Source organism: Xiphophorus couchianus, chromosome 3, assembly GCF_001444195.1.
Source record: "Xiphophorus couchianus chromosome 3, X_couchianus-1.0, whole genome shotgun sequence".
In the NCBI taxonomy this organism is placed as follows: Eukaryota; Metazoa; Chordata; class Actinopteri; order Cyprinodontiformes; family Poeciliidae; genus Xiphophorus; species Xiphophorus couchianus.
Window position 1 is genome coordinate 3,729,352 of NC_040230.1, and position 22,668 is coordinate 3,752,019.

Consider the following 22,668-nt stretch of genomic DNA (forward strand, 5'->3'; position numbering starts at 1 on the left):
AGATTTAACCAGCTGCAACGTTTTATTGAAGCCACGTTGTTGGGATGGAAATGCATGAATCAAAAGTCAGTCTGAACAAATCACACAACCATATAAACTACATACATTGCAGTTGATCCTAGTAGTCAAAGAATCCATCAAGTTCAGTTTATTTAAATTGGCTAAAACATTTTCAAACTAAAGAAACTCAGCAGATTGAACTCAAGTCATTCACTTGCAGCATTCATTGATACTGGATGAGTGTCTTGCAACAGTAGACAGTGGCTTGCCTTAATTCATTCAATTTCTTCATACTGAGCATGGATGTAGTGAAAGAATGAAAGAAAACTCCCCTTTAACAGGAAGAAACCTGGAGCAGAACCAATACCTGGCACAGTATTAATGGACAGAGCAGATGCATATCATCCAGCTCTAGTTAAAATGTTATCTCTTTTGCATTTGAGTTATTATTCATAAATGAGAATAAATCTGTCCTTGGCAAAACAATAACATAAAACCTATAAGAACCTTCTATTTTGAATTTTACAAGAACATTTGATGCATTCAATATTTCAGACTGACATTTAGGTCTTTGCTTAAAACATAAAGTTTTTTCCCTGCAGGTTAAACATGTCATTGGAGTTTCAAGGCTATTTCTATAGAAATATATTGTTCTGATATCTGTTCAAGTTGGGATTAATTAGTGTCATTTTAAATGTGTTGTTCAAATAGAAAAGTCAAATTTTTATGACTTTAGGTACTGTGTGATTTTAAGGGTATATGTCATGCAGTTACATTTCACACTAATTGATTCTAGTAATGAAAAGGGTCTTTTGAAGGTCTCTTATTATTAAACCAATGACAGTTTTGCCACTGAAAGTGTAACATAAGTATCATTGAGAACTGATGAAACCAGCACTTTAACTAGAAATGCAGCATTGAGGCCAATTAAGGTGCTTTAGAGAGGAAACGGTCGTCGCCAGCAGAAGCACTTTTTTAATGACATACTTGATTTAATATTTTTTTAAAGTGGATGTTCATCAGTTTTTAGATTAGCGCTGTTCAGATATGCTGCTTCATATGAGATCATTTTCATGTTTTTTTTGTGGGTTTTTTTCTGTGCTAGGTGCGATGTTAGGAGGAGATTTGGGGAACTCAAACGGAGCGTGCCCGAGTCCAGTTCGTAAGTAAATCTATTCCTTTCTCAAAAATCATACACATCACTATTTCACACTGCAACAAACACACAGCTGAACACCAGACACTATTGTTTCTTTTTATCTTTTGAACTTTTAAAAAGATATATATTTTTTGTTGGGTCTGTGAGGAGAACAGTGCAGATCGTTTCTGTGTGGCAACAGCCTCACAGTCGCCTTCGCAGGCTTTTGCACAGGCATGTAAGCACCTGTTGACTGGCGACAGCTGGGGGTCACAGCACAAGCTGCTTGTAAACAGTCCAAAGAACAGAGAGGGTTTCAGGTTATAAGACAATCCATGACTAAGAGAAAAAAGAGGAAAAGAAACCAATAAAATTCCAGCGAAGCTAGTGTAGGTTTCCTCAGCTGGCCTTCTGTTGTTCCTCTATTCACAGTTGGAAGCCTCAACATTTTTTAGTATATTCTGAAAGTGTTTAAATCACTAAACTAGTCGGGAGGCGGACACCTGCTGCAGATCAAATCCACCATGAATGTGAGATCAACATTTCATTCCTGGCAGTGGTTTTCTGTTCAACACGTCAGCCTCCTTTAGACAGCTCCGCCCAGATAAATCAAGTATTGCTAATTAGTGGAAATATTTCTGCAATTTAGATTTTTTACGAAAGCTAAAACTGCATTTGAATTGTGATTTTGTGAAATTGATCTGTCAGCTGAACATCAACATAAACTGGTTCATTTCACATTGTTTGTACATTTAATATGTGACTTTATATTATCTCAAGCAGCCATATAAATTAGTTTTTTTCATATTTTTTTCTACTTTTAGTTCCTTTTAGAGGTACTCTTAAACACTGAGCAGTGAGTCTGGGTTTTTCCCTGTATGTAAATTTTGTGAAACTGACCATTAGAAAATAAATGGAAATGCAGAAGTGAAATATGTAATTTAAATTTTCCACCCATTAGGGAAAGACTGAGAAAGGAAAAAGTTAATTTTTTTTGAGGGAATGAAAGTATCTAAAATATTCACCAGCAGTGCTGTAAAAATGATTCGCTCCACACAGATTGTGTTTGTTTTTTCTTTTTATTGTAAAACAAAAATATTCATTGAAAAACCAAACACCTCAAATGGTTAATTGGGAGTTAACCATATTGTTTGGAAAACTGACTTCAATTTCTCTCAACATAACAAGGTTTGATTGCTGCCAAACCTGCAGGATATCACTTAAATAGAGCCTGTCTGACAACACGAAGAAGGATCTCAAAAAGCAACATGACATAGAAATTCAAAACCAGATGACAAAGAAAGTCAATAAACATACATCAGCCCTGAAATGCATAAAGCCACTTCAAGTGGACATACTTTCAAAATATTTCCAGGTGAATATTGATGACTCAACTAGATCTCAAAACATTGCACACAACTGAATGACGGAAAAAGTCTGAAAGTCTTTCATACTCGTATAAACAGCAATTTGGTGGAATTAAAACAGACCGGTAAGAAGAGTTGGTCAGAATAAACTGGTCTAATAAATCAACTTGGAAAAAAAAACAGTTTTAAATGAGAATGCTGCCAAATTCATAAACTACTAGCTGCGTTGGCCATGCTTGGCTCAAAGTTTCCTGTGACTGATGAATAAACTTTCTAATGTTTACTTTTTGACACTCAGAGTTAACAATCTGCGTAACCATTTACACGTCTGCTGCTTTCCCTCTTGATTTATCTGCTCTTCTCCTCCCTCTCACTACACCTCCCCCTTTCATCCTGTCTCTCTCAGCTGTTCCCCTTCGTCTTCATTCTGGAATAATCTCCCACCCGTCCCCGCCCCACTCCCCGCCCCCCACCATCTAGCAGTCCCTTGTCTTGGCACAAGACTCTCCTCAGAGGTGACTTTGACACTGGCCAGAGCTCTCCCCTTAAATCCCATTAGTTTGGACAGATACTGCCAGCTACATCCCACAGTAATAGATATGGGGCGAGGGTGCTCTTTTTTTCTGGATTCACTTGACAGTATTATTTCTCTCATGTTACAGTGAGCCAAAAATAAATCAATACATTCAAATTAACGTCACTTATCTTTCCTTTGGGGTAACACTGCTTCATCAGGATGAGATGATTCATGATGGCGGCAAAACGTAGTTTTATCAAACATTTTCAGATAAACTAATTTTCTTTGCATAAACAAAGTAAAGATTACAAAAATTGCAGTGAAGCTCCAGTATTAGTACTCTGATTTTTTTTTTAAACTGATCTTTTTCTTTTCTATGTTTTTGGGGGGAAAAGCTTCCAATCAAAAAACAATAATACTTCTGTTGTACCAGTAGATGGTGAAAATCAGAATTCGATTATAGAATATGCTAATCATGACTCAAGCTATTGCAGGGCTAGCAATTCTGCCAAAAGAAAATTAATGAACATTTTCAACATTTATTATAAATAGAGGCAGGAACAAGAGAGGTAGGTATGAAATATCTAATAGAAAAACTACTCAGTTGTTCTTTCTGGCACAGAAAGCAAGAATTGACATTCATGCGCAAAGTGGATCTCATTGTTTTTAAAATATTTGGTTATCCAGCGTGGATGTGTGTACACTAGGAAAGTTTATTTTTTCTTTTTAAATCTTGGTTCTGTTTTTTTCCACAACTAAAACAGTCTTGGCAAATATTCAGGAAGTACAATGGAACAGGAAGTCTTTATTTTGCATAACACTCATCTTTTTTGTGTCTAGAACCTTAAAGAATCTGTAATCGGTATCAAATGGTCCAGCCATTATGTTTTCTATGGTTGTCAAATGATATTGTGTAAAAGAAGTCTTGAAAACACTTCTTGGTGACATATTTGAGTTAAAAATTTCTTAAATCTCAAAAAGTGTTTTGAAAATCTTTTTTTGTGTAAAATGATCCATTTCAGTTTTTGATCTTGAACTATTTGAGATTTTGAAAATCAAATTGAAATTTCTGAAATAACCCATAATTTGGTGACATTATGATGCAGAAGGAAACTTTGATATTGTAACAGCAAACAGCTATCAGTTTTGCTGGCTGTTGGATAGATGAATGTTCATCCATTCCTGCTTGTCCTTGCAGGGTTGCAGGAAGTTGCTGAATTGGTGAGAGTTGGGGTGCCCCCCAGTGGAGGCCCCCCAGTCCATCAGAGAGACACAACCAGCCACACATACTTACACTTAAGGACAATTAGATAGACCAATTAATCAAAACATGATGTTTTCAGACTGTTGGAGAAACCCGGAGTACCCAGAGAGAATCTTGCATACAAAGGGAGAGGATTCAAACTCCATCCAGAAAGACTCTGGATTTGAACCCAGGACCTTGTTATTGCAAATCATCACTGCAGACTGTTCCAGCCTATCTTGAACCAAGTCCCAAAAATAGACTCAAGAATTTCATCGTTTATTTGATATTTGGGGTAGATTTAACAGTCTGCTTCTGCTGCTGATGGCTGTGTTAGTCTAAATGTTCTCCCCGTGATCTCTCCAGGTTGCTATAATTATGTCATAACATTGTTGTGTATCAACATCTCAGAAGTTATCTGAGGTAACCTGATCTTCCCAAATGGCCGACCACTCTCCTTTTGCACTCATCCACTCTCCATTTTTATCGCAGTTTTCATCAACCTCTTCTTGCATCATAACTTTTTTCCTCCCCTTTTCGATTCCTTCTTTTTAGCCTTTTTGCACAATGTATTTTCGTCCTCTCTGATGTTTTTTCCTTCATTATTTATGCCTCTATGCCCTATGTCTTATTCTCACCCCTTTTAGTCTTACTTTTGCCTTTTTTTACTATTCTTAATCCCGTCTTCACCCTGCTCCTGTCATCCCTTCTTACCTCCTCTTTCTCCTGTTCTCTTGGATGTGTCGGTCTCAGCTGTTGTCCGGGGAGTAAGAGCTTAGGGAATGTCACCATTGACGTCATGCAGCATTCCACACATTCCCACGCCCGGCCTCGCGTAATAGGAGACTCGACACACATGCTCGCACACACAGAGGGTACCAACACATGTACACTCATATTCTAAGAAGAACACATGTTAGGGCTACAAGGAAATGTATCAACACGAGCAATTTAGATGAATAAAAGCCACAAACATTTTAAAGTCTTTCAGGGACTCACTCAGCAGGACGCAGCTGCATGCATAAAGACACACACAGCATAAATCAGCTCATAATGCAGCATGGACCTCCATGTATAATCAAGCAAGAAACTGCAATTATCTTCTCTTTTTTTTGACAGAGTCTGCTCTCATTTTATATAAAAGATTTAAAGTCTGATAATTTTGGTTTTCTGCAGGAAAATTAAAAAAAGGAGGAGACATACAACATGGGTCATTAGTTCAGTTTAAATCAGGAATATTGCAGTAATGTGGCATGTGCTGGAACCATTGGGTACCACAGGCACCACTAGTGCCATCTGTTAGTGCAGATGCTCGTCTATATTGTCCCATCGGTCCTCAGAGTTCTGCTATAATGTCAGCATTGAAATAAAGTCAATTAAATTGCAGCAGCAAGGTTCTTAAAACTAATAAATGAAACTGCATTGAACATGTACAGTATGCAAACTGCTAACAGATTAATTATAATCAGGCTTTGGCCACATCTACATCTCATCCACATGTACTGTTATGGGATCCGGAAGAAAAATCAAACAGTCAGCTTTTGCTATGAAATGACTTCATATTTGCAATGAACTTTTCTGTACAGAAAATAACCATATATTTACACTTATTTTTCTAGTACATTTCCCTTTCCATCCATCCATTGTCTGTACCCGCTTAGGGTGAGAGGCGAGTGCATCACAGGGCAACACAGAGACACACAGGACAAAAAACCATGCTTACACACTCATACTTTAGGGCAGTTTAGAGGCCAGTCAACCTAATTGTCTGGATTAGGCAAGAGTACTCAGAGAGAACCCACACATGTTCATGGAGACCATGCAAACTCCATGCAGAAAGACTCTAGCAAGGGATTTGAACCACAAAAGAGAAAAAATGGAGGACATTTATGTCATTTATGCATGGTGGCAGCAGTTCAAACTGTGCCACTATGCAACTCTTCTCTTTATCAAACTTCAAAATCTCAAACAAGATAGAATTTATAAATGTCTTTTTGTATAAAACCTGCAAACCTAGTCTTTGAAAATAACTGGTTAGGTACCATTGGTTGTGCAACCAATTTTTCATAAAAATCTGACACATTTTAAAAACATGCCAGGCTGAATCTCAGTTGTTTTCTTTGCAGCTGTGTTCAGGCTTTTTGTGGAAGGGTGCAGAATTAAAATGAGCAAATCAAAAGCTGGGTGCCATCTTCACTTACACAGCTTCTGTTAGTCAGTATAGCCTTAATTGAGGTACAGGTGGAAATTTTCTTTACCCGTCTCTGATTTTTGCACTTGTTTTATTTTGTTGCTAAAACTTGTAAATATGAGAAATATAGCATTTTCTTAGCATTCATAGCTGTTTATGAGCAGCAATTATGGCACTTTGTGAGTAATTTTGTCTATCTCACCATCATGATAATAAAAAGGTTAATGAAAAGAAGGAATTTGCAAATGACCTTGAAAAAGCCTCTGTTGAAAGCCATCAATCTGCAAGAACTTGAGATCTTTTTCAAATTATTTAAGTCCCTTTTTTCTAAAGGGATAAAAATGGAGATCAAAATTAACCTGACTTAAATTGTGTGATTCAGAAACAAGTGTCTGCAAACCCCAACAAATAGTCAATGTTGTCTTTCGGTCAGCTAAGCTTCATGGTTATAGTAAAGCACATCAAAACTCTTAAGAACTGAACTCCAGCTGTACATAGTAATACAGTATAAACACACAAAGAAAGACACCAGTTCTACAGGCTGTTTTCTGTAAGGGAACTCTGTTTGAGTCTGGGTTCAGCTGTAAAACATATGTTTACTTCACATTCACAAAGCCACCGCTTCTCCCACAGACATGAACATAAGCCGACTGCAGATTTCAATCAGTTATTGACGTTGACATGCATGTATATGGGGGGAACCCTGCACTGATGGGACACAGGTGAATAGTTTGCCCAGGTGGCTGCTGGGATATGCAGTCCTCATCTTACCACATTCAGTGATTCCATACGTTTGCAGCATCCTCCGTTTCTTTCTTCCAGATGCTTTTTTTCTTTGATTCCCTGCATTTTTTTGTTTAGCACATCATGTCTGCTCCAGTTTCCCACACTCCTCTCTCATTCCTTTTCTTTCTCCATCTCTCTTTTTTCCCCAATTTCTCATCATTGAAACCCGCTGATCTGATTTTCCTGTATTCTCATACTTCTTTAATCATCCACATTCTGTGCATGTTTTCCATTCATGGGCCTTTTTTTTTCCTTCCTCCTCCCTCAAATGTGTAGACTTATTCTTTTTCCCAGTCTTTCTTTGTGCTTATCTTACTGTCTGTTTGCCTATCATTTAACTCCTGCTCTGTCATATCCTGCTTCACTTGTTCCCTCAGTTTCATTCTTTTCTTCCATAATGTTTCTCCCAGTCCAATCTGGTCATTTTCTCTGCTATCTTACTTTTTGTTCGTTTTGTGGTGTAGGTAATTTCTCTGTTTAGTTGTTGTTCTTTTACTTTTTGTTTAACCCCATAAATTAAATAATTTGAGGCTAAAATGCTGATCCAATCTTCTGCATCCTCCATCCACCTCTAAAGTCTTTAGGAGGACAGGTTTACATAATGTCCCATCAAAAATACATTTGGTATACATTTGGTCTATTGATTTTTAAACTCCACTAACTCATATGACAGGATATGTGATATATTTCAAAGCAATGCTGGCCACTTTTTTAGGTACTTCTGGTTAGTCCTGGGCTGAACTCCCTTTTGCCCTCTGAACTGCCTCAGAGGGCAAAACCTCTTATGGTTTTGAAAACCATAAACTGGACTGGGACATCAAACTTGACTTATTCGCTTTTAGTAGATATATTTTGAATAATTTGATTAAATTACGATGATATCCTTAAAATGTTGCAGACATAAACAATTGATCACAAATATGTTAAACTGATACTTGAATACACTCTACTTTTATGTTAAACACCCATACTTTTTCATTATTTTATGTATTTATTTCTCTGTAACTACTTAACCACTAAAGCCTTCTTGGTTCATATCGCCACATGTTTAAGCTTCTTCCTCCTTTGCCTTCCTCTTTACCTCATTCTTTCTCTCCTTTTGTGTCCTTCCCCCCTCACTCGCCTCCCCTCCTCCTCTGCCATGCTTCCCTCTCTCTTACTTGATATCAGAGATAGCATTGGCTTGTTGTTGTTGTCAGGTTGCGTTTATGGGCTCTGTGTGTGTAAGTGAGATGAAGCAGAGTCACATGCCACTGTCGTCTGGAGCCAGCATCATGGAGAAGTGCTATCTGCTATCACACACACACCCTCTCTCCACCCATCAGACGGGAGTACTGCATCTGTTGGCGTGTATGTGTGTGTGTCACGGTGTGGGAAAGTCCCTGCTGTCCTCTTATACACTGTGATTCAGTCTTCATTTCAATAGACTTGTCTTTTAACCTCAGAACCAAAGACAGGCTGGAGACTGCTGGAGGCTTGTTGTCATGACGCTCAGCCAACCTCTCTTCCTTCAGCCTTCACTTCCCAACATCTTATTTTACATTTAACAAGTTACTTGTAGTAGCGTTCTAAATCAGCACATAATGACATGTACCATAATAAAAACATGTGTTAGGTGGAGAATTTTCAGAATTGTGGAAACAGAGTCAAAACAAAGTAAGCAGAAAAGGCGTACAAACAGAGTTGTTTTGCTGCAGCTTCAGCATGGCATGTCAGGTATTATTTATCCTAAGAGCAATGGTTGTGTTACTGTGAAAGGGAGAGGAATGTGACAGTTGTGCCTTTTCAAAGGCAGGTGTGTTCACCGGTATAATCTGCAGTTGGGCCTGTCATGTTGCTGGGATTTTTAAAAAGAAAGCAATGAGATGCTGTGCTTACAGAAATGTAGGCTGATTTATATTAATATTTCAAGTCAGATCTTATGCTTTTTTTCATGACCAGAGCCAATGCAGACACTTCAACAAGACACTCTACACATACTATAACTAATTAGATATTTATTCAGCAACAGGGAGGCAAATTATCTCAGCTGCACATTGTGCTCTGCTATATATGCCAAACTTGTGTTAATCTCACATTTGAATAAGGTTTTTATATATCTGACCAAATGGCAAAATTCAGAGGCTGGACTTTCCAGTGTCCAGATTCTGGATACATCATCTGCTGGAAAATCTTAACTTCAAAACTAAGGAAAGGTCATGTAAAGGAAAGTGTGCTAACCTGGTAATGTGGAAAATTTTGCTTTGGAACATTGTCAGCAAACTTGTGCTGGTTTCCTGGATCTACATATACCAGGGTTTTAAAAGTTTCAGTTTCAAAGCTGTAGTTTATCAAAGGAAGTTTTCTCTGGAACATAGAGTAACACTGTGATGCCTGCCCCCCACCTGTTGCTGTGCACTGCCAATCTGCCTGCTTCTTTTCCTGTTGCAGTACACTCATTGTAACAAATCTAAGGAGTTCCAGCCATCAATATTCAGAAGTTAACACTGTTTTAACAATACACTGTCCTAAACGATCAATTTCATCTATTAGTTTTAAGAGTTTTTCTTTATTCAGATTAAAACAAAGAAAAGATCCTTATAGTCAAATTAATTCAACCAGAGAGGCAAACGTTACCAATAACTGTTCACCTCAAGACTGCCCTTGTGTGCAGTTGCCAAGCTTTCTCTGTGGAGAGAGAATGTTGTGGCTCTTAATTGTATAAATAACCAACAATTTGCCTTTTTTATCTAGTGGACTTCTGCTCATTAGTAGGTTATTGTCAGCTGCAGACAGCAACATCTTCCCTTTCTGTTACAAGTAATTATATGTTATATGTCTACTTATGTTGTAAATATGTTTGTAAATTGTTATCCAAGTACTATGACATAGTGTCTGTTATTTTCAAGGTTAGGATACAGTGAGGATCTCTACTGGCCTACTCTTAGCTAAAAGTAATTATATAAATTGTGGCTTTTATTAAAAATGTTTGCTTAAAACTGTATTATCTTACCAAAACCATGAAAGTTAAGCATAAAATGCTCTGGATTATTCAATCATTTGCTGAATTGTAAAGGATTTTTACATTTCAAATCATTGATTTCAATTGGCACACTTTGCAATTCTAGTTCATAAATATGCAGTTAAACAATAAACTTTCATAAATGATTGTGTTTTGCTTTTTCAGAGGCAATATTTCTTTGAGGGTTTAATGACCATGAAACTGACTTGTTAGAAAAGATATTTTCTTACCATGCAAGATGGAAAGAGCCTAGAGACAATTATGTGTTTTTGTTTACACCGAGCTGAGATGAGTGTAACAAGACAGGAGAGAGAGACAAATACTGAGAGCAGAAATAAAATAGTTCTGGAGAGAGCATGGCATGATTTTGTGAAGGAGCTGTAGAAAATCAGAGAGCCACCAGAAAAAAAAACAAAGTTTGAGGTGCAGAAATGATGAGAAGCATGTGGTGCGACAAAAGGGTTCCAATGTGTTAATGAGACAGGCAAACACACCAACGACGACAGACAAGTCACACTTCACAGGTAGAGACAGACACTGAAAACATCACAGCAGACTAAAACAAAACTTCCTCCCACCCTTTCCCTTCACTAAACCTCGCTGTTATTTTCCTCTGTGTGTCTGTGTCTCTGCAGCTAATGGCTACATCAGCGCCAGGGCCTCCCCGGGCCTCCTGTCCGTATCCAATGGCAACAGCCTGGGAAAAGTAGTCCCGGCAAAGTCCCCACCTCCACCCAGCCCTCAGTTGGTCAACAGCCGGAAGCCGGACCTGAGGGTCATCACTTCACAGAGTGGAAAGAGCCTCCTGCAGCTGGTGAGGAGAAAAAGACTCAGACTGACCATTTAAATCTGAACTACTAGTTTTAATCGTTTTATGTGGAGGTTGACCAGATGTCTAGATTGGGATTCTTTATTGTGATACAAATTACTTTATTAAAGAACAGTTTGATAGATGATTGAAAACCAAAAAATATAAGTCATGTGTGAGTGAGAAGACAGTTGCTTCTCAGTACATCAAAATAATGACTTTAACTTGTATTACTCTTAACTAGAGCTGCAGCTAACAATTATGTTAGTAATTGAGTATTCTGTCGAATATTCAGAAGTTTAATTAAATAATTTGATTAAAAAATTACACATTCTGCAGAGTTTTTATTGTATCGCTTCTGCTTACAATATAAAAAATACTATAAAAATGCTATTTTTAAGAGAATAAAATAAACATTTTATTTCCCAACATTTAATAACTTAGCATTTTTTTTAGTGTTCACTTCATTAGTACCAAAGGATTCATCTGCATATAAAAAATGCTTCTAAGATCAACATGTGAAAAAGTCGGGTCAATGCATCAATACAGTGTAGGGCTAATGTGTTTACTTTTTTTTGATTAAGCAATTAATAATTAGACAGAATCATGTGCTCAGTAGGAGATTTTTTAACATAGTTTAAACCAGGTAATGCTAAAAATATTCCACTTAAAGGTTTCTACGTGTAGAGCATACAGAAAAAAAGAGGTTCTCAACTTAAATTTAAAATACTGTACATACATTTTTGTACAGTTTTGGGCTAATTACTGCTCTGACTATTGTCCTTACAAAAAATTGCATATTTTAAAGTCAGCATATTGCAGTTAACTATTATTTGATTACTCAACTCTTCATGATTAATTCGATTAATTGTTTCAGCCCCACTCTTGACAAACTCACCAGTGATGTTTGATGCAGTCTTTCCTATTTTTTTAAAGTGTGTTTTACTGCTAGGAAAGCTGTAATGCTTATTTACCTCTAAGAATACATCTGATTTGACTCATACAGCTATGCTGTTCAATAAAGTCATGCCTTGCTCAAGCTGTGTTCTCGCAGCTTTGTGTTGAGGACTAGAGCCAAAAAGCAGGTGCATTCTTAGTCATACAAGATGCACAGAAATCTTATGATTCTATGGAAGTAAATGTTTCATAGCCAATGGCTGTTGAGGAGGAACCACTTTGCTGCCCAAAACAGACAGAGAAAGTAAAAGGTATCTATTTATGTCCTTTCTGAAAACATCTGGAGAAGAGTTAAAAAGTCATATTGGACTTTTCCAGTTACAATAACTGAGGAGAAGACTCTGTGCTGTAACACTCTGTGCTTTACAGGAGAGTCAGTAGGAACAGGAAGGCTACCTGGATTACAGAACATTTCTAACTATATATTTAGCCTTTTAAGCTTTCAACATCTTCTTTGCCATCCAGCATTTTAGATTTGGAATTGTTGGAAATCTGTTGGTAGAAAATAAAGATCAATGCTAAGTGTGGGATTGGTAATGCTAAAAACTGTTTTAGATAATATTAATGTCATATGTTTGTGTCTTTGTTTGTTCGAAGTAGTCAGGCCGTCTTAGCTCATGAATAATTAATGAGCACTCACTGTTGAAATGCTTGTTTAATTTCAGTGTTTATGACTTAGCTGCTGAATGTTGTGGCTTTTTAAAACACTTTGCAAATGTTTTACATCCCAAACAGCAGAATGCTTTTTGAAAAATTATCCTTACATTCTGAAGTACATACTGATCCCACTCTCAGCCTCTTTAGCTCAGGGTTGATAACATGTAAACATTGGGACAGTGTGTTTGTTTAGGAAAATATATTAGAGTTGCAGCTAATAATTATTTATTAACCTACTATACTTTCAATTTTTCTGATGATTAATTAATCTGATTAAAAAAGTGCGTATTCTGCAGATTTTTCATTTAGTCAATTAAAAGTCAGTAACATAGCATTCCTTTAGGATACACCTGATGTATGATGTTAGTGCGTCATTGTAGCGAAAGAAAAGACTCAGGAAAATGAGGTTTAATTGTATCAATATTTTCAGCTTAAGATACAGAAAAAATGGAAGCCATTAACATATACAACTCCTGGACCAAAACCACATATTGGTTATTAAAAAGCTTTATGGCTCCAGAGGGATTGGAGCTGCTTAAATTCAGATATTTGAATCAGACCTTGTAACATCTCTAATGATTAGTGTGTGCAGCTGTTGTATTTTTTATGTGCAGAAGGCTGAAAAGCTCACCTGATACAGAAAGATAGGAACCCTCAGCACTCTGTCTCTCATGCTTACTGTGAACGTCTAGGTGACATTTTCAGCATAAAGAGCAAAAAAGAAAAACAAAAGTTCCACAGGTTAAAAATAATTTTTACCAGCTAACTGCACGATAAACCATCATACTGCTCTTCTTTTTATCCAGCTAGAATACATTTTGTTGCTATTCCAATTTAATAAGTTGCACACATGCTTTTGTGGCAGTGTTTGAGCATTTTTGTGCAGATAACGTCCACACCTACTATCAGTCAGTTTACATTCATATGGCTAAAATAGGTTGAGCAGATTTTAGAACTTGCATTTGAAAACAGGGAAGATGTTTTTCTTTTTCAATTTTTTCTGATTATAGGAATTATTTCATGCTGTGAAAATAATCGTTAATACATTAAAGTAAAATAAAATGTTTATGATTAGCCTGGGTTTAAAGAATCAAAGCTTCTTATCAGTTTCTGTAGATGTCTTTTAGTTTACAGGATGTTGTGCATTAGAGATTTCTTCACACAGATTCCTCTGAACACAAATTAATTTTTATTGGATTTCCTGAAAGTACAGAGTGTACAAGTCAACCTGGCATGAGAAGTGAAACTCGTTGTTTACAGACTTACTTATGCTGACTGCTTAGGATGTTTAAAAATATTTAATGTTTCTGCAGTCCAGAATACGGATCTCATCATCATTCCTCCTCAGATTTCCAGCATCGTTTTGCAGAGCCGCAGAGCTTGGAAAAACAGAGGCCCTGTTTTCATGCAGAGTTGTTTATATCACGAATAGTTCACAGGAACTTAATGTCCTCTGTTTCTTTTACTCCTCCCTCCCCGCCCTTCGTCTTCCACCTGCCGCACAGACAGAGGAAGAGCTGGAGTTGGTGAGTGAGGTGAATAGACTTTAAGAGTTTCAGCCTCGTGGATGTGGTGTCAAACTCTGTGTGATCTCACTGAGCATGAGTGTGACACTGTCAGCAGATGCATCCCATCAGGGTTGGCCAGGCCGCAAAGGCGGATGAAAGAAAAGGCACTGGAGCATCAGAGCAACACCCAAACAGAGAGACAATCACCTGGTTGCTTCGGTTCATTTCTGACATTTTAGGGGGCCAAAAGCTTCTGCAGGTTCATCCTGCTGATAGCAGTAGCTACACAAATCAGGATGCTAAAATATGTCCAGGGTATTTGATTTCAAAATGTTATCTTCAACTATAAATGGACAAATTTCTAGGAAAAGGCAAAAAAGTGTTTCCACCTCTGATAAAGATGTATAAAAAGCCTTAAAAAAAATATTTTTGCAGATATTCTCTAGATTTCTGGGTCCTCCAATAGCCTTTGTTCTTTTTAGCTAATGCCAAAAGTTTTTTGAGTTTTATTAGGTATTGGGACTCTGATAGTCAAGCAAGAAACTGGATCCAATGACTGGGAAATTACATCTATGTTGATTTGACCAAATAATTTGGAAAATGTTTCTAATGAAAGATTTAATGCGCTGCAAAAACACCAAATCTTAATAGGTAATTTCTCATGTAACTATAAAGAGTAACTTTTCAGTAAGATCGAGGAGGCTGTTTTAAGTCAATAATTCCTGAATATTGATAAAAAGTATCAGTTCTGCTGGCAGATTTTTTTCACTTGAAACAAGAAGTGAAAAGAATATTCAAGAATATATTCAAGAATCATTAAGTTAGTTTTTTTCTTACTTCAAGTGCACTAAGGTGGTTGCCCTAGAAACTAGACAAAAACACTTGGTAAGATTTGAGTTTTTGCAGTCTAGGGACCTGTTTTCTGACACACCACCTCATCTTTATTTAAAAATAATTATGATCCCTTGAAGTCTAATAAAGTTCCAAGGGGCCAAATATTGTTACTATGTGGAAACAGGAAAGAGTATCTGCTAAAACTGCTAAAACAAAAGCTAAATACCAACTTTAACTCCAAACAACTGCTGCGAAAATATTGTTTTTGTTCAAATGAACAAATGGTCTCTTCAGGCAGTATCCTTAATTTGAAAACAATCCTCCATTTTATTGATTCTTCTGTTTTAGAAGTGATAACAACTCATTTATATTTTCCAGCAAATTTGATCAGAAATCCCAAATGAATATTTATGTTGCGGCAAAGCTCCCGGCACATTTGTGCATGACTACACGGGAGGAAACGTTGGGGGAAGTGGAGCAACCAGCTGACTCTGTGCTGTGTGTGAAAGCTGCTCAGCATGTGCATGTTTGGTTTCATCCGAGCGTCTCCGCTCTGAGGATCAGAGAGAGGAAAGCTCCCAAAGTCTCCAACCTGGAGCGCAGATGGACATGTTAGCCTCAGATTCTCTGACCCCATTCAGTCTGACGCACACACACGCGTGCGCGCATGCATGCCATTTCTCTGCATAAAAATACACACCTCAGGACAAAAACTCACCTCACATTGTGCATTTATTCCTGCCGTACCTGCCTGCTCACATTTTATTATAGAAAACTCTCATCCTCTCACACACATCTACACACACACTCATCCCCACTCATGTCCTACTCCCGTCAGCCTTGGCAGTGCATGCTTTCCGAACAGCATGACGCTCCAGCACGCCCCTACCTCTCATAACACCTTCCACCCTGGCTCTACATAACGCTAGCGCCGGGTCCTGGCGACAGGCGTTGCCGTGCCAACGCCACCTCAAGATGCGAGAATTTTCTCATCTCGCACCACAATGTTAAATTGTCGCTGGAAAGTTGAACACCTCAGGGAGAAGGGAAGTGGCAGGATTCTCTTGCAGAGAGTGAGATGTCTCAGGATGTGGCGAGATGTTGAGCACATCTGCCCAGCAAATGCATGAAGTGATTTGTTAATTAGAATAACTCGGATATCAGGATTTTTCTTAGTCTGCTAAGGAAAACTTTGAAAAATGTAAAGAAAAGCGAGTGCATAACAACAGAGTTCCTGCATTTCTGTTTGTCCAAGCAGGGGGTGTAATGTCTTTATTATTTCAGCTCAAAGTAAAGCAGGCTGTGTTTACAGTGAAATATTTCAGTGGTAACTAAATTGTTCTCGGTCACATTGCAAGGTTTCTGCATCGCCTGCGCCGCACAGTGGAAGCCACATGCTAACCATTACCATTATTGTTGTTGAAAATGGATGAAGTCATGTGCTCTGAACTTCTACAGTCCGTCCATATAAGGACAAAAGGCCTGATTTCTTGTGGAAACAGATCAGATTGTCCACAGCACAGAGCCAGAGTTCTCAGCCTACAGAGCTTTGCAATGCATTCACACAGCTAGAACTTTTTCACAAACTTTCCGTGCATGTGTTGGGATTTTGTGGGATAGACCAACACAAAGTAGAGAATAGTTACAAAATTGAAGATATAACTTTAAATTTGAAAGATTTAAAAATGTTCTGTGCAAAAAAAAGGTCTCAGTAACTTGTTAGAGGATACAAAAATATCAAGACTGAGGCAGAAGTTCATATTCCAAAAGGGCAAAAACCCTAAACATACAACCAGATTTATAAAAAAAACATATTTTCTGACACTTCACACAATCTGATTGAGTTTGAGTTATAGAGCAACAAACAGTGGGCAAAAACATCAGTTTCTTGTGATCGAAAGACTGGAACCTGCAAATGTATGATAGACTTTACTCCTATGCATTAGATAAATATGAATAACATATTTCATTTAGTTCCACATCACAATTACACCACTTTTTGCTGGTTTGTCACATAAAATCCACATAAACCTATTAAAGTTTGACAAAATGTGAAAAAGTTTAAGGGGTATGAATATATTTGCCAGGCAGTATAGATCCACAGGAAAAAAAGTTGTTGATAATCTCAGTCGGGGGGTTTTAGATTCTTTGTATGTTGAATTCTCTCTCAGATGAAGTTACATCAGAGCAAAACTGCCACAGGAAATAATAATTTAGCATAAATTAGCTGCTCTGCACATAGAGGACACAGAAATTCTCATCGAAACTAGTTGGAGCAGTGAGGCTCTTTATAAAAGCCGTAAACTTTTCCTGCAGTCTTTATTAACTGATGTTCACTTTTTCTGTTTTCCCAGAATGCTCAGCGGCTAGGTAGCTCGCAGGTGACTCAGCCACTCACAACTCCAGTGGTTTCTGTGGCAACACCCAGTCTCCTTGCTCCCTTCCCTGGCATGCAGACGGCCTACAACACCGGTGAGTCCCTGAACGCAGCGCAGCCCCTCCACACAGCAAGCCTGGGCTGAAGCTGTCGGTTTGCATCAGAGCGGGGAAGACTTTCCTGCCAACAGGGCTGAATTTAAAGTCACGGAAAAGATGCAGATTTAAGAAAAAAAAAACAATACCCTCTGTTATTGCATGAAAACCTATTAAGTGCCATGACGGAAAATATTGCAGTGTGGTGCCACAAACCACTATGAATATTCACTTTGTTCATTGTGTGAGAGCTTCTGGAGTGATTCCACTTCAAAGGTTCACATTAATATGGATTAGCCATGATTAATATTGATGCAGCAGAAAGTTGTATGATGTAAAACAATCCCCCTCCTCTTCATTTCTCCTCTTTCTCTCTCTCTAAATGTCTTTTCTTGCATCCTTTAATCCCAGAGTACCAGCTGACGAGCGCAGATCTCACAGCCCTTCAGACTTTCACACCACCAGGGCTGGTGCCTGGCAACATGGCCGCCTGGCAGCAGCAACCAGTTGTCTCCCAGCAACAACAACATCATCAACAGCAGCAACAGCAGCTGACACTGGCGTCACTCAATAACTTGGTGTAAGTCCCGTTTTTATACCTGTGACGTACTTGGTAAAGTGATTTGGTAATTTCCTGGTGATTAACCCTTTCCCCCCCTGAAACAACTGATCCACAAACCTTTTACTGAAGAAAACACTCCAGCTGATTCAGTAAACCAACTGAATTACACCATACATAGAAAAGCTGTGGCATCACCCCAGCTGCAGTTCATTTATCTTGTGGTGACCTAGATACCCCACCTCCTTTCTCCATGAGCCGTCTCCCTCTGCGGTCCTGGTCTGATTTAGCTCCTGATGCTACAAGCTGCGCTACCCAGTACAAGATTTCACAGTCCAAAGAATGGACCATACTCCTGCTTAAGCAGTGTGTTGTAACTAAGGGAGACTGATGTTGTCCTGGAGAAAAGGATGATATGATGATGATGACCTCAGTTCACTGTAGTTTTGATTTACCTGGTTTTAAATTACTACAAGCATACATACTCTTTCTGAACCTTGTGATCATGAATCACCGAATCTACTTGGACTGCTGTAAACAATTATTTTAGTAATCAAGTAAGCTATTGATTATTGATGATTAATTGAGTAATCACATAAAAAATTGCCCAGTTCTGTAGGAGCTTCTTCAGGTAGTTAAAGAAATATGAGAGAAAATATTGGTAAAAAACAGTTTAGTTCCTTTATGTAACAATAAAACATTATGTTACTTTAAGTACAATATGGTTCAAAAATCACTTTTAGACTCAAGTTTCAAGTATAAAATAACTTTTCTAAGTGCGAAAAGAGATGAAACATCAAACATTTCACATTAACTTTTAAAATTTATAAAGCAAACTCAAATTGAGGGATTGGATAACACACCCTTTTAAATTACACGTCACTTTCAGTCCTAAGTTTGAAGTATGAAAAAGTAATTTTTTTTCACATCATTACTCTTCTTGATCAGCAAGTAAATGCAATGTTAGCCAAAATGTGTCCGATGGCAGATTTTATACTCACAATCAGATAAAAGTTAATCTTTGCAGAGGAAACAAAAATGCTACCTGCTTGCAAAAACAAACAAGTTTGATGCATATAGTGGATGTTTCCTGTGGAGGTGTTTGAGGATGCACTGATCTGTTCCAGGTCCATTTAGTATAAAGTGGTTACACACTTGGGATTTTTTTTGTCTTTTTCTTTATTGGCAACATTTCTTTCTCTCTCCCACTTTCTCCCTATTATAGCTGCTAATAGCACTTAGCATTTATAAACAACTCATTGGTGGAAGTGAGAGAATTGTGCAACACAAATAATCATTCAGCTGGCGATGTTATTGAATTATTTCATGACTTGTTACAGTTATTTCAGATAATAGTAAAAGTAATCAAAGGTTTGACCTACATTTTAAATATTGCGTTATAAAAGTAGAAGAAGCTCAAGGACAACTACAGTTTTAGACCATAAAAAACTATTTTCTCATATAAACAGCAAAAAAAAGTTTAAAGGTTAGATTGAGTATATTATATTGATTGATGGAGTGTCCACTCTGTCACAACATCACTTGCAGCCACTGGTTTACGTTTTACTTCTTCCTGTTTGTCCTCCCTTGATTTCTTCCTCCTCATGTTGGGAACAGTGACAGTTGACTGCTTCTCTAGTTATACAGCCAAAGTCAGGTGAATGACTTACGAGCAAATAGAGCAAAGCAGCTCAGTGTTGCTGTTTATCTCACAAGTTAATACACTCCTCACACACATGGAGTGTATAACAGCCTGACAGACGAAAATAACCTAAACAATTTCCAAAACAGATGCAAATGCATCACAAACCCAGTATCAAAGTGTCTTTTCCTTGCATTTGTGTGTTGGATGCGATGCCTGTTGCTCCACCGCGTCTGTTCTCTTTTAGTTCAGTTGAAAGCGAAAGCTCGTTTCCCCCCTCAGAGATTATGGGATAATTAGATTTGTTCCAAGAGGTTTTTTTTTTTTTTCTTTTTCTGCCACCTAAAGCTAAGATCTGAAGCTCTTTGGAAGTGTCACCAAGAAAGAGGGAGCTGCTTCATTATGACAGAAACAGCACCTAGCTCGGCGGTTCAATGAAAGGCGTCTCTCTGTGCTGCTTTCAGTCCTCAAAACTGAACCTGGGCGCAGCTGTGCCCAGCGACACGCACGCCGCATCAATTTTTTATTTTTATGCCATTTAGCTGTCACTCTCAGCTGACAGACATGAGATCCAACTGCTGGGATACATGTGGGCCTCACATTCCTACGGTGGCACAACTACAGGAAGTCTGTAGATGTAGCTTAGCTGTCAAAGTCAGTTAAGGAGATAAAAAGAGGATTTGATCTGCTGTATAGAATTTAATGTTTGATATTTCAGGATGGTCTCAGCGCTGGTGTTCACATAAAAAGACACTTTAATGTGAACAGATTTAAGTGCGTTTTAAGTCTTTTTGGAGAAATATTCCAGCTTTTTGTTCACTTTAGAGATAGCATCCAGGCAACAATATGGATAAAAAAAAGTGGAAAAAAATGTGTTTAAAAAAGACACAAGGCTGTCAGCTGGAAGATGAATTTATTGTTCTGTCTGACTGCGAACAAAAGTAGTCCATGAATATATGCTAATTGTTGTTTGTTATAGTCTACAGCTGTGACTTCAGGGGGGTTGCATCTTATAAAACAACAATATTATAGTTAACAATCTCCCCCAGCTCATTCACATGTCATATTGTCATGTGAATGTTAACAAATGACCAGCCAGACTTAATGAAATCCGTCTGCAACCAGATCAGCCCAGTCATTTCAGCATCCTCACCTGATCATCCAACAACTGCCAGACTCAAAGCAAACTGTGTAAAAAAATCTATTTCAGCTTGAACCATTACCATTCCCTCCTCACTTAACGGTTTGATAATTATTTGTTAAAAAAGAAACTTCTGAAAAGGTCTGTTATTGCAGAAACATATTACATTGAAATCCATCAAGATCCAACCTTTCATGTCTCTACATTTATGAGGTAATGGAAAAAATCTAACATAAATAAATGCTATTTTGTTAATCAATTCTTCCACATTTAGTGGCTCGCTTAACAATTCCTAACAGTAGCTTGATCTGGAGCACTTTCAAATGTTTGTTTCTTTATTCGGTTGATTAAATCATCTAGGAATGTTTTGGGGATTTCTCTCATCCACTTTTCAAAATTTAATAGAAAAGACAAAATGTTAGATTAGTTTTTTATTCAGGGAAAGGTTACAAGTTAATAGCTGCTGGTCTGAACTTGCTGTCATGTACAGTCAGGGCAATAATTACTAGTTTTAAAATGACATTTATAAGTTAATACACAGAATCATCCTTCATTAAATATTAAAGAAGCTTAGAGTAAGGGCTAAAAAATAAATATTGACTGAGGTCAAGAACTTTTGGGGATTCTTTTTTATCATTTTAATGTAAACTGGTTCCTGGTTGCAGTGATGTTGCCCCCTGCTGGCTAATAGATATCGTTTGTTTTAAGTCTTTTGGGAAGTCTGATATCTGCCTTTGCAGTTGGACATATAAGGCTGCCTCTGAAGCAAAAAACAAGTTCAGCATCCAAGATGGCTGCTGCACATGAAAGCACTCAGAAAGTTGCAGACATAAACTGTTTATAAGCACCTCGAACATTTGTTTCTCATTAAACATTAAACCGTTGGTGCAAGATTACAATCTTTTCGTCCAGTTCTTTTTGTCTTTAACACAAAATGTAACAGAATATTTTTTATTGCATCACTAATGGTATTTAGTGCCTCAATAATCTGACTTGCTTTTCTGATTTTCATTCAGAATGCACTTTAAATGGGAATGATGTCATTCCCAGGTCTGACCTCCAATGCATCAAATCCAACTCACCGTTATGCACATTTATGGCATGTCACTTTTCAAAAGAGTGTCAATCTCTTATATTGTATTTGCACAAAAATACAAGTTGATATAAAATTCTTTTTTAAGGAGTTAATATGCAAACCTTCAACAAAGTTCTGATTGCATTGAAATTCAAGGATGGATTTACATCTGACTTTATATTTTGGAATGTTTACCACATTAGCTCATACTTTCCTGTGCAAATGAAGAAAAAATAAATGTGTATATGTATTATAATTGAAGACAACGTAGGAGCCCCACTTCTTTATAAGATTTCTTCTGGAAATCTAACTGAAACATATGAGCAATGAAAACAGCCACAGTTTCACTGAGTAAACAGGATTTAAATTTTAGCCATGATCATGCAGCCCAGATGCTGATTGTGGCAACGTTTCAGCTCCTGCAGGTTTGACTCTAGAATCAGCACCAGGCAGGATCACTGAGCCATGTGTGTGTGTGAGTGTGTGAGCAGGATAACAGAATTGCTGTCACTGAAAACAAGGGAGCACCACAGAAATGTGGGAATCTTTCCCAGCACACCAAACTGTTCTCACAGCACCGCGGAAAATTGTGCTGTCCTAGGACAGCATGGGCAGACGTGGGCACCAGTACAGCCCAGACTGCTTCTGCTTTGCTTCTGATTTCCTCACAGTGTGGCCTCGCAGCGAGCAAACAAGCTCTCCCTATCAAATGGTGATTGACGGCTTGGCTGCCATTCCTTGCGTTTGCTGTCGTCTACACTTCTCCTCGCTG

General features: G+C 37.8%; 1 protein-coding gene across 12 annotated transcripts in view; it reads left to right on the forward strand.

Annotated features, from left to right (window-relative positions):
• Positions 1–22,668, forward strand: part of mef2d (myocyte enhancer factor 2d) — a 116,349-nt gene that overhangs the window by 81,319 nt on the left and 12,362 nt on the right. For 5 of the 12 annotated variants that reach the window (XM_028011033.1, XM_028011017.1, XM_028011071.1 and 2 more), the window contains exons 6-10: positions 1,106–1,162; positions 10,879–11,057; positions 14,171–14,200; positions 17,362–17,479; positions 17,891–18,059. In XM_028011033.1, the coding sequence (XP_027866834.1) occupies positions 1,106–1,162; positions 10,879–11,057; positions 14,171–14,200; positions 17,362–17,479; positions 17,891–18,059 (553 nt within the window). The remainder of the gene's footprint in view (positions 1–1,105; positions 1,163–10,878; positions 11,058–14,170; positions 14,201–17,361; positions 17,480–17,890; positions 18,060–22,668) is intronic. The other 7 variants (XM_028011039.1, XM_028011097.1, XM_028011054.1 and 4 more) reach the window with 2 other exon arrangements.